Source organism: Alnus glutinosa, chromosome 10 (genome assembly GCF_958979055.1).
Source record: "Alnus glutinosa chromosome 10, dhAlnGlut1.1, whole genome shotgun sequence".
Lineage (NCBI taxonomy): Eukaryota > Viridiplantae > Streptophyta > Magnoliopsida > Fagales > Betulaceae > Alnus > Alnus glutinosa.
Window position 1 is genome coordinate 21,141,777 of NC_084895.1, and position 12,252 is coordinate 21,154,028.

At 33.6% G+C, this 12,252-nt stretch overlaps 1 protein-coding gene and 1 long non-coding RNA gene across 2 annotated transcripts; one reads left to right on the forward strand and one right to left on the reverse strand.

Annotated features, from left to right (window-relative positions):
* Window positions 1-3,824: 3,824 nt before the first annotated feature.
* On the reverse strand, window positions 3,825-5,490 carry LOC133879189 (putative disease resistance RPP13-like protein 1). Its single transcript, XM_062317726.1, has 3 exons — window positions 5,292-5,490; window positions 4,897-5,160; window positions 3,825-4,735 (listed from the first exon to the last, which is right to left on the reverse strand). Exons 1-3 carry the CDS (start codon window positions 5,488-5,490, stop codon window positions 3,825-3,827), a joined length of 1,374 nt encoding a protein of 457 aa, XP_062173710.1.
* A 481-nt stretch (window positions 5,491-5,971) lies between these two features.
* Window positions 5,972-8,541, forward strand: LOC133878810 (uncharacterized). Its single transcript, XR_009901997.1, has 4 exons — window positions 5,972-6,100; window positions 6,178-6,242; window positions 7,054-7,110; window positions 8,222-8,541. It is a non-coding gene; the product is annotated as an uncharacterized LOC133878810 (long non-coding RNA).
* The last annotated feature ends 3,711 nt before the right edge of the window (window positions 8,542-12,252 follow it).

A 12,252-nucleotide genomic window follows, 5' to 3' on the forward strand; every position in this document is an offset into this window, starting at 1 on the left:
TATGGGGCGTTGGTCCCCCAATACTAGTTCATGCGTATGTTCCTAAGGGGGGTAAATCTCCCAATACTAGTTCATGTGTACGTTCGTATGGGGCGTAAATCCCCCTGGGGCGTCGGTCCCCCCATAGTTTATGCGTGTGTTCGTATGGGGCGTATGTCCCCCCACTAGTTCATACGTAAGGGGCGTAGATCCCCCTGGGGCGTACATCCCCCACTAGTTTATGCGTTTGGGGCGTAGATCCCCCTGGGGCGTATGTCCCCCTTTTAGTTCATGCGTCTGGGGCGTAGATCCCCTTGAGGCGTATGTCCCCCTTCTAGTTCATTCCTATGGGGCATAGATCCCCCTAATAGTTTGTTTATGCGTTCATGCTTCATGCTCAATGCTCATGCTTAAATACTATACATTTAATTTCATAATCATGCTTTTAACACATGCTTTCTTTATAAAACATAAACAGTTCTACATGTCATTTCTTAGACAATTTTCATAACTTAAATTTTCAACTTATACTCGCTCTAAAATCACATATCATATTCATATTTCAAAACATCATCATAATTTGAATATACTCAAAAGTACTCAAAGCATCCAAAACAGATCATAATCAACATACAGATGATTTAGGTTTGTAAAACACTATACATTTTACAATTCATCATATATGAAAATAATACTTCTCAGTGAGTAGAATATTCACCTTGGCTGCATAGGATTCATGACTCAAATACTCCCCGTATTCTATTTACTTGAACTCTATATTGGAGAACAAGTTGAAGTCTCCAATCATAACACGTGCCTGCAAACATTTATGACGTCAGACTAACTATTGGATCTCATACCCTTATGACACCTAAACTACCCATGTGCTTACACGACGCGTTACCTGCTTCTAAAGCTAGTTAGATACCTTAGACTATTATTAGGTTAATCATTGGTTCTATGTTCGTGTTTATTTTTTTATTATCAATAAGATGTATTCACTATTTTCATTAGTTTATATATTGTTGTTGTATCATATTATTATTTTTAACCCTATTTATAGCTTGTTATTTATTTACTAAATTAACAACATATATACTTAAGCCATATATATGTATACGCATACGTATATACATATACATATACAACACTTAATCCTAATCCATTGGTGTACATAAATACTATGTGTACATGGATATGTGAGTTGGTTACTAAGCTACCTTGTTATCATTATTAGCTGTTAAGCATTATATTTTGTTTATCCACTTAAGCTAACTAAGTGTATTTGGTCCATATACATATATATATGTACACATATATGTATAGGAGGCTTACTAAGCTAAGCATAACCTCATAACACACTAAGGTATTTTATAATACTTAGGTAGGCGCGTTAATTACTTAGTTACATTACCAAATGGATCCAGAACCTATTTAGGTATCTCAATAACCTTACTAATTTATATTTATCAACCTAAGGTTATTTGGACAGTTTACAACTCTTTGACATTCTTATCTTAATCGTTGTCCCCTATGATATAAATATTAGGCTTTAGGTTTGTAGCTTATTTCATTTCTTATCCTTAAATATAGTTACTAATATATTCAATGCTTTATCCTTATTAATTACTAATCATCTAAGTAGTTTAGATTATAGAACATTGATCTTGTTTAACTTATTAGTTTAGTACATCATATTAGATTAAATTACAATCACATATTGCAATATATTTATTTATTAAAGCTTGAGGCATATACATAAACATCAAAGCTAAGAATTATACTTAGAATTAATTCATTATTAGTTCATAACTCATATGGATTCTATTACGTCCATTTCGATATTTAATTGGTTATAACTTACTCATTGATTCTTGTATTTCCTTTATATCAGTTTATAATTATTCACTTGTCACACTATCCATTTATTTGTTTATCATTACTACCCATTTATCTTGATCTTAATCCAACCCTTGTACATATACAGATTCACATTTTCCGTTTACACGAAAGGGAACTAAACACGTTAACTTCAATCATCAAAATATCAATTCTTATCTAACAAACCAACCTACATAATCTTTCATTCCCTATTCCAACCACCCTTGCTATTTACATCGAAGGATTACACATTAACTTCAACATCAAATATCAACTTCTCAAGAAAACAACCAAGCAATAACACTTTCCAAATCACCAATTTAAGTCCAAAAACCCCATAAATCCATCCCATAAAATTGCAATGAAAATCCCAATGCCTAGATCCAATCTCGGTTAATATCAACCCTAAACTTACAAATCCAAACAATAAACTATTCGGTTACTTAAACAAGACTAAACAAAATTAGATTTGGACCTACATCAAAATACCCATCAATCTAACCCTAAAACAATAAATCCAAGCTACTAAAAACAGCAAACATCTAACATCAACCCAAATACCATCTAGGCAGAGGATCCATAACAAAGCCCCAATCGAGACTTTCCAAAACCACAACTAAAACCTGAAAATAAATTCAAGCTTCAAAAACCCACTCTAACAAACATCAACCGGTAGCTACATCAACCCCAATGGAACCCAACCAAGCAATCAATCGAAACCCATCACTCACAGCACACACACGGCCAACCCAAACAGGGGATAACACCACAAAATCATCAATCTCACAATACCCAAAATGTACTAACAAAAACTCAATCGGTTGCTACAAAATCCACACCATTACAAGTGAGAACCGAAACAGGAGAGACCCATAAATTTTAACCCAAAAGAACCCTAAATTCGAACCCATCCAAGAACATAACAACCCATGCAATTTTCTAGTTCTAAGATCAATGGGTAAAACAAAAATACAAAGGAAAGTTAGAAATTCTACCTCAAAGTCCCTCATGGCCAGAACCCTCTTCTTCTTCTCAGCACCGAGCCACCACACCAACAGCTCACTCTCACATTCGGTAGCTCACTACCTCTCTCACAGTCTCGGGCTCTTTCCCTCACAACGCGTGCGTGTGTGAAGAAGAGAGAAGGAGGAGAGAAGTCGGGAGAGGAAGAAAGGAAAAGGAGAAGGGAAGAAAAGAAATGGAGAAGCAGCGTGAAAGTGAGAAAGATAGGGTAAAAGAAAAGAAAGAAAAGAAGGAGAAATGGGGAAGAAGGCACGTGTGGTTGAGAAATAAGGGGAGAAGATAACCTTGGAGTTGTTTGGTAATAGATTGTGAATTGGAATATTTATTTGAATAGTAGTAGAAAGTGATTGATGTGATATAAAATTTGAGAATGTTTTATAGGAAAGTGAAAAAGTTTTGTTTTGTAGTGGATTTTTTTATTTGAATAGTAATAAAAAATTATTGATATGATGTAAAAAGTGTAAAAAAGTTAGAATGTTTTTGATTTGATATTTTTGGGAGAAGTGAAATGGGAATTGGAAATTTTCCAATTGGTTACCAAACAGGCTCCTTATCTTCTCCCACCCAATCCTAGCCCAACACATGGCGAAGGTGAGATATTTTTTTTATTTTAATACATATGCTTCTATAAATTACAATAGCACCCCACAACATTTTCATTCTTTCATTTGTTAATTGGTATTTAACACTCACATTAAGTCTAACTACATTTTACCCATACAATTAATTATTTATTCAACTAGGACCCATTATTATTATTATTATTATTATTATTATTATTATTATTATTATTATTATTATTATTCCATTTCTATTATTTAATCTTAGACTTATTTTATTTTGATAACATAATTATTATTACCTCAAATATAATTAGTAATCTCATCCATTAATAAATAAGATTTATAAATTGCTAGATTACTTATTTAATTTCTTGGTTTTTACACTAATGGCAATGACGTGCACTTTGCACAACTTTCAATCTCCAAGCGCACCATATTAGAAAATGAGGGAACTTTTAGCCAGGTTGGAAATTTTGCACAACCATAGTGTTTGACAGTGAGCTTTTTCAAACCCTTGTGAGGTTGTAGAATGTTAAGTACGTCAAATTCACTCGTTCTATCTTGTGATTCATCTAAGTTGCCATTCCATTCCAATGACAACCTATAGAGATTGTGCTTTTCAATTAACCTAGCGTCCCTCACATCCTCACGATTAATCACATTTTCCAATCCTGAAATGCAAAGTGTCTCTCGAAGATGTAACAAAGGCCCTAACTCCTTTATTACCCGGGAATAACTACCTTTTCCCACAACTATATTTGACAATGATTGGAGACAAGTTAATTTACCCATTTGCGGAGGCATTCCTTCCAATGCATTTGCTCCTCGAATGTTGAGATGTCGCAAATTGACTAGGTTACCAAACGTTGAAGGTAGTTTCTTTATATAATAGCAGCACTCCAATATCAATGTCTGTAAATTGTAGAGAGTGGCTACTGAGTCGGGCAAGCTTCTTATTGTAGTCCAAGAAAGGTCAAGGAACCGTAGATATTTCAAATCACCGATTGATTCTGGTAGCTCATACATGCGGTATCCACTGAAAGAGAGCACCCTTAAGCGTTGTAGTTTTGGCAACAATTTAAGAGGAACATTACTAGTCAAGCAACACCTACCTAGAAATGAAAGCATAAAAGGCAGGAAGGTTCGTGAACATGTCAGATCATTAAAAACTTCAAACTTTTGAATGCCATCAAGGTAACCACCCAAATAAGACAAATATCGAGCCTTTGTAGAAGGTTTCCTTCCATTATTATCCCAAACTCTATCCTCCATTTTAAAGCAAATATCTCCTGCAACCCATTGAGCCAAAATCGTTGATGAGGTCATGCATTAGATATTGCGATTCATCCTCGAATGATTGTTGGAAAAATGACCTCGACAGCAAATTGCGAAAATACTCGCTACCCAAATCTTCCATTCGTTTTTTTCCCTTCTCGTGGTTGAAGTAAACCTTCTGCCATCCATAATAGAACCAAACGCTTCTCCTCAAATAAGTAGTCCTTGGGGAGTATTGAACAATACGCAAAACACCTCTTTAAATGTGAAGGGAGATGATGATAGCTCAACATAAGAGCTGCATAAATTTCACTTTCCATTTGTGGTAAATCCCATATCTTGCTCTTCAATACATCTTCCCACTCATGACGATTCATTTTACTGAGCAAGAAGCCATCGAGTACTTTTGCTGCCAAAGGGGAGCCTTTACACCTTTTAACTATTTCATCACCAATATCTTTGAGGTTTAGATGTGCACTAAAGTCTCTTGTCCTCAATGCATGATGTGCCAATATAGACAAACAAACATCATTTGTAACTCTTTCAGAGAGTAAGCAGCTGGAATGGTACCTGTCATTGATGAAACTCCCTCGTTGCGAGTTGTGATGACAATTGTACTTCTCGGAGCCCCTGCTTCGAAAGTAGCACGTAGGATACTCCCATCATGGTAGTTCTCATTCCGAAGATCATCTAGAACGACAAAAAACTTCTTCCATTTCAATTTCTCCTTTAGTTTGTTTTGCAGCCAATTTTGTAATGTCCAGGACATTTTGTAATAACTATAACACGAAATTTGGGTAAATAATTAACTTAAGTTAATTTAGTGTCTTTAAAATGCAAGAAAATATTTTTAGGTCCAAAAAAAGAAAAAAAAAAAAAGGAATTATAGAATTTAAATAAGGAAATAGAAAATAAAACAAAAGAAAATATAAAAAAAAAAATAAGTAATTATATATAATATATATAAAAGAGAAAATAAAATAAAAATAATTAATTAATTAAATTATATATATATATATATATATATATATATATATAATATGAAGTGGTGAGGCGCAGGGCGCATGACCTGCGCCCCACCACTAAACAAGAAGGGCCATGTGGCCCTTCTAAAAGAAAGGAAGGAAAAAAAAAAAATAATAATAAAACAAAAAGAAAGAGAAAAAGTAGAGAGCATGAGGTGCACTTAAAAGAAAAAGGAAAAGGGAAAAATGAGATTTCATCAGACCATCAGAGCCGTGAGACCTGGGGTAGGGAAAATGAGGGTTTTCCTTTGTAGAAAAATCACGATCCACAAAGATCCAACGGTCCGATCTTCAATCCGTCTTCGGTAACGTGATCCTTGCACTTGGATCTACGTTTCCACCGATCGTTTTGAGGTAAAACACTAAACTCATGATTTCGTAATTTTGGGTTAAAATATTGAAATGTGAGTTTAATCTAGTATTTTCTTTAGGTAATGGGTTACTTGGAACTTACTTAAGACTACCAAAACCATGAGTTTTGGTTTGGTGAATTTTGGTGAGTTTCCTTAAACCCTAACTTTTGGGTTTTGTATTTTAATTGCGATTTCTTGTGTTTAATCCTAAATAAATCTTATGGGTTAGTGTTATTAGTGTTTAAATAGCAATATTATGTTATGGGTTAGTAAAATAAGTTATGGTTTAAGTTTGGAAACTCTAATTTGATGGGTTAAATTAATTTAGAGTTTTTAAGTGTTTAAAACCTAGATTGTTAATTTGTGGATTAATTGTGGTTATAGTGATAATTAATCCCAAAGTAGTTATGGGTTTTGTAAAAAAAAAAATAAGTATTTATGAATTAGGTTCTAATATTAGTAAAGATAAATAATTATGGGTATTTAGCTTAAATAGTATTTGCGAAGTTAACCATAGGATTTTCTTATAGGTTAATGTTATTTTAAATGAGTTGATGATTTAAGTTAATAAGTTAATAATTATTGTAAAAGATTAATGAAAATAATATTAGAGTTAATGATATTGAGAAAATGTTAGTGAAAAATAATCTAGAGATTAGTGAATATAATTTTAGGGCTAATATTATTATAAGTGTTAGTGAAAATAATTTACGGGTTTGTAAAATTAATTGCAGGTTAGTAATTAATTAAATAGTAATTTTAATATCTAATCCTTAGTAAATACTTCGGGTTAGTATTATTTGAGTTTTAGATAGTGTCTAAGATTTATATGTAGACGTTTGGAACCCTTAAAAATATTATGGGTTTTCCAACGATTTAGCCTTGAGCGATTCAAGTGCTAATTAGGGTGTTAATTATTTAAAGTGCTAAATAGTACAATGTGTTATTCCACAGTGATACATTGCAAGGTGGTGTCTAGGATACCTAGTGCTTAATATCCGCACAGCCAAGGTGAGTATTCTACTCACTGAGAAGTATTATTTTCATATATGATAAATTGCAAAATATATGTATTGTTTACAAACCTAAACCAACTGTATCTTGATTGTGATATGTTTTGAATGATTTGAATACTTTTGAGTATATTAAAATTATGATGATGTTTTGAAATATGAATATGAAATATGATTTTAGAGTGAGTATAAGTTGGAAATTTAAGTTGTGCAAATTGTCTAAAAAATGATATGTTGGTCTGTTTATGTTTTATAAAGAAATCATGTGTTTGATTATGTAATTAACTGTATATTGTTTTAAGGCATGACGCATAAGCATATGAACGCTAAACGTGCATCGAAGTGAGGTTCATAGCCCACGAGAAATTATCCATGGGTTAGATTCCCATGAGGTGCCTTCTTGGGTTAGATTCCCTTGAGGTACTAGTACTTTCTTGGGTTAGATTCCCTTGAAGTATTCACGAGGTACTTGCTTGGGTTAGATTCCCTTGAAGTCCTCGTCCATGGGTTAGATTCCCATGAGGTGCCTGCTTGGGTTAGATTCTCTTGAGGTACTAGTGCTTGCTTGGGTTAGATTCCTTTGAAGCATCATGCTTGGGTTAGATTCCCAAGACATAGAACAATTAACATGAGCATGCATAACATTGTTTTTATGAGTGATGTTTTTATATTATGTGTAGTTTTGCTAGACATATTAGTATGCATAAGAGTCTCAATGGAAAATAGCTTATGTATATTTTTATCGGATAGTTGCATGATTTAAATGCTATTGGTTTTTAAGTCTCACTGCATCAAAAGTATTATAGTAGGTGAGGAGGTATGTAGTTGTTTCCAGCAATGGAACTTCTGCGTATATGCTCAGCTGCACAGTACGTTTTAAATGTTTTCTATTAGTCGGTGTTTGCTATATCAGCTATGGGGGTTTTCAAACAAAAGTTTATAAAATTGGTGGCTGTTATAGTGTACGCATGACTAGAAAAGAAAAGTTGGTTCTTTGCAAAAACTCAGTGAATAGTATACCTCTGATGTCTTAGTGTATTCATTTATGCTAAGGCGGTGGGCTTATAATTCCACCTGTACGGATGCGGCAACCCCTCGCAACCGTGCAGACATTGATGCTTTGGTTACAGGTTCTGCGGATATAGATATTGACTCGTCCACCTAGCGTATGTGATGCTATGATTGGAGCACATCGCGACAGTCATAAGTCACGGACTCATGGGTAGTCCGCATTTTGGGTATTTTATCTATGGCTCGTGTCCTACGTGGCACATGTATTTGTTAAGCCTATATTTTAGAATGTAATTAGTGTAATATGTTATATAAGCCTTAAATAAATAGACTTGTAAATGGCTCTTGTTGTAATTAACTGTTGTATATTAGATGTATTTTCGCTTATGATATGTGTTCCGCTGCACATTGATTACTATGTTCCGCTGTTAAATGTAACTCTGATTATCTGGTGCATGTTATGGGATATGTGTCATATGTTGGCTGAGCGACATGTAGTCGTGCCACTGTGAAGATCCGTTTGTACGTTTCAAAAAAAAAAAAAAATGGGCCGTCACAAATTTAGATCCTTACCCTCACAGTTTTCGGAGGTGAAAGACTGTAAAATTGTTTTTGTCACTCTAACCGCATCGAAATCTTCAGCAACACAAGCCCATGCCTTCACTTTGAAAAAGCTCTCAACCTTTTGATCATTGTACACAAGCTGAGCAAGAGTTGTCTTTCCTATGCTCCCCATACCAATTATAGGAAGCACAGAGAGTTGAGCAACCCTACCTTCTTTAGCCAGCACAAATTCAAGTAGAGCATCTTTATCTCCCTTATTCTGTATGTCCTCCTCCTATCAACATTTTCGTTCAATTTCAAATCATCTTTTTGCTTCACCATCTCGTTGAATCGAGCTGTGATTTCCCCCATCTCTGACCCCAGCCAATTGTTGATCTTAATAGCACTCGAAGTGAAACCATGGATTAATTTCCGTGGCTTACTTGTGCGGGCATGATTTCCTCTTATCAGTTTCTGTCGCAAAGCTTTTGTGGCAAACTCATTGAGTATGTCATCCGCATCGTAAGCCAAGTCTCTGAGATCATCCAGCCACCTCTTCACTGCAATGCCATTATGTTGCTTCTCCTCCGCATCATCAAGCACTGCCTCAACTCTTGGCAGCATTTTGCTCCACTTTTCCAGCTTCTTTCCAAGTCCTTCTTGGCGAGAAAAGTTTACCAGCTCTGGAGATGCCAGACGGTCAAATAGGACTCCGAGGAAATCAGAAAGGACGACCTCTGCCATTGTTTTCGTGATGAATCAGTTAAAAGGATGCAAGGGTTAAGAGTAGCCAAGCACTGAAAGCAGAAAGCGTATTAGAATTGATAAATAAAAAAGAACAAATCAGTTCTTATTATTAATAAAATTGATAAAATTCGTTAATGTGTCACATCAACAAGAATTAGGCGAACAACCCAAATGACAAATAAATTATTTTTCATTTAGGCTTCGTTCGGCTATCTCCAAATATGCTTTGAGGGGGAGTGGTTCGACCACCCCCATTTAGCATATTAATAAATTTTCTCAACTTTTCTAATAGTGTGGACTAAATTATTGCTTTTTGCTTACTCCAATTAGTATTTAATAATTTTTTAAAACTCCGAGAACTTTTTGTCAAAACTCCAAATCACTAGCACCAAAAATACATTTATCTTTATCTTTTTCCTTTTTTTAATGCATTGTCTAAAAAGTTATTTTAGTAAGTTTTTATATAAAAGAAAAAGAAAAGAAAAGAAAAGAAAAAAAGTCAATTAGGGTGGTCATGCAGTGAGCCTTGTTCCACTTAGTGAGGCTACACACCATACGTGGGTCCTTTTTTTTTTTTTTTTTTGTACAGAAATTCTACAAACCGATTTGTAGGAAATTTTATACAACCCACATATAAGAGTGATATGTGTTCTTGAAATTTCCTACAAAACATCATATCCTATCTAGACACATGTTACTCTATCTAGATAGGATATGATGTTTTACTTAAATGAAGAGAGAGTGGTAGAAACTAGTGAGAATTTAATGATAATAAAATTTAACGTTTCTATTATTTTTCTATTTAATATAAGAGACTTAATTAGGCGTATTAAATATACGGTTTATTGCACTTGAAATACATGGACCGGTTTAGTTTTACTTAAATTACCGATTTTCTACTTAAATGACAGGTTCAATGCTTAAAAAATATGGGTTCACACCACGTGTCATAATCCTAGGCTAACTCTAAGTTGGAACTCGGCTTTTATATATATATATATATATATATATATATATGATGAGGGGAAACTTTTATCCTAGTGTATTGATTGGTAATAAGGAAACTTTTATCTTACTGTATTTGATGAGAGAAAACTCTTATCCTACTGAAATTTACTGATAAGTGAGAGTTAAACTCTTTTTATATTGTTTTCATTGATATCCACAAGTGGTTTACACAGGTTATCTTTCGGTAGCTAGTTATTGTTTTAAATCACTATGGGATATTATATATATGAGAATACTTTCAATAAGGATGGGTTGTAAAACATCATTTAATAAAAATTTGACACATTTTTTTTATGACACTTATTACACTAGGGACAGAAGAGAATACCTTCAATAAGGATGGGCGGTAAAACATCACTTTTACAAAATTCAATACAAATTTGACACATCATTTTTATATATGACACTAATTACACTAGGGATAGAAACACCGTATCATCACTATTTTTATTATTTCCTTCACGCAATAGGATCCTCTCCAGTTGAGTTTCAACCGGATAGGAGCCAGTTAGTTATAAGTAAGGGTATTTTGGTAATTTCACATTGTGTGTAAAGTTGGTAGTTAAATGCTATTTTTTGGTCGAGTTGGTAGTTCATAGGGGTATCGCGCATTTTTTGGTAGTTCATAAGGGGAAAAGGTAATTACCCCATTTTTATTTTTTTTTAACTGTCATGTTTTTTTTAAAACTTGTTTTATCCTAACGATCATATTTTTCAAAAAATGTCATATGCTTAGTTGAAATTTGTGTAGTAATCTAAAGTACGGGAATTATAAGAATAATAGCAGAAGTATGAGAGAGAAGAGGCACAAAGAATTATATTGATATTGACCTAATATGGAATATGTGAAAAAAAAAAAAATATATATATATATATATATATATATATATTCTAACATTTTCAATATAAATAAGACTATTTCCTCTCCACTATAACAATTTCTAATAAGACCATTCACAGGGGAGGGGACTACAGAGAGGGGTGCGTGAGAAAGAAATGAAGAAAGACAAACTGAAAATTTTTATTGTAGTGCATTATCAACACACTATGTTACGTATGCACGTAGCAAAGTGGACGTAGAAAGATAAACTAACAAGAAATATAGATTTATATGATTTTTTAGGAATCTTATACCTCCTATGCGCAATAAGAGGTGCTTTCAACTCAACCACAAGGTTTGATAATGTTCTTAATTGATTACTTTTATTCAATAATAAAGCAGTATTTTTTTTTAAAAAAATGAAATACAGTAGAAAATAGAATCCTACATGAAATAGAACTTCTATTTGACACAACCTATCAACAAGACTCCTAAAAAGGATAAAAAAAAAAAAAGAAAAAAAAAAAAAGAAGATAAACATAATCCTACTCAAATAACAACATAAAAAGATAAACATAAGACATACTTCTACCCACAACTAGTAAAACAATAAAACACTACTGCACTAAATAACCTAACAGATAATACTTACTAATAGACCAATTACCTAACAATGACTACACATGTAACAGGATTGCGGATCGTGGCGTTAGACGGAGTTTTTATTTGGTGGTTGGATAGTAAAATTGTTGATTTTGACTTCGGCGGCGAGGTGTTACGAACGACACTGCTTCCAGATGATTTTCATCTCCACCGTCTCTCTGATGATAGCAGTACTAACCTTGTTAGATGGCCATGTCACTTTGTTGGCTTTTTCACGTTCTATTTTTTTTTTTTCACATTCTAAAAGGAATGCAAAATGTTCTTTGAAGATATGGGTTTTGCTCGAATTTGGTGTTAAGGAATCGTGAACTAGACTTACTACCATTGGACTCCCAATGGATTTGGAAA

Excerpts from the sequence above, each read along its gene's own strand:
- LOC133879189 (XM_062317726.1), bottom strand. The coding sequence starts at position 5,490 with ATGTCCTGGACATTACAAAATTGGCTGCAAAACAAACTAAAGGAGAAA. Across the intron at positions 5,161-5,291 it reads GGGAGTTTCATCAATGACAG|TTAAAAGGTGTAAAGGCTCC; the intron begins GTACCATTCCAG and ends GTGATGAAATAG. Across the intron at positions 4,736-4,896 it reads TCTATTATGGATGGCAGAAG|GAGATATTTGCTTTAAAATG; the intron begins GTTTACTTCAAC and ends AATGGGTTGCAG.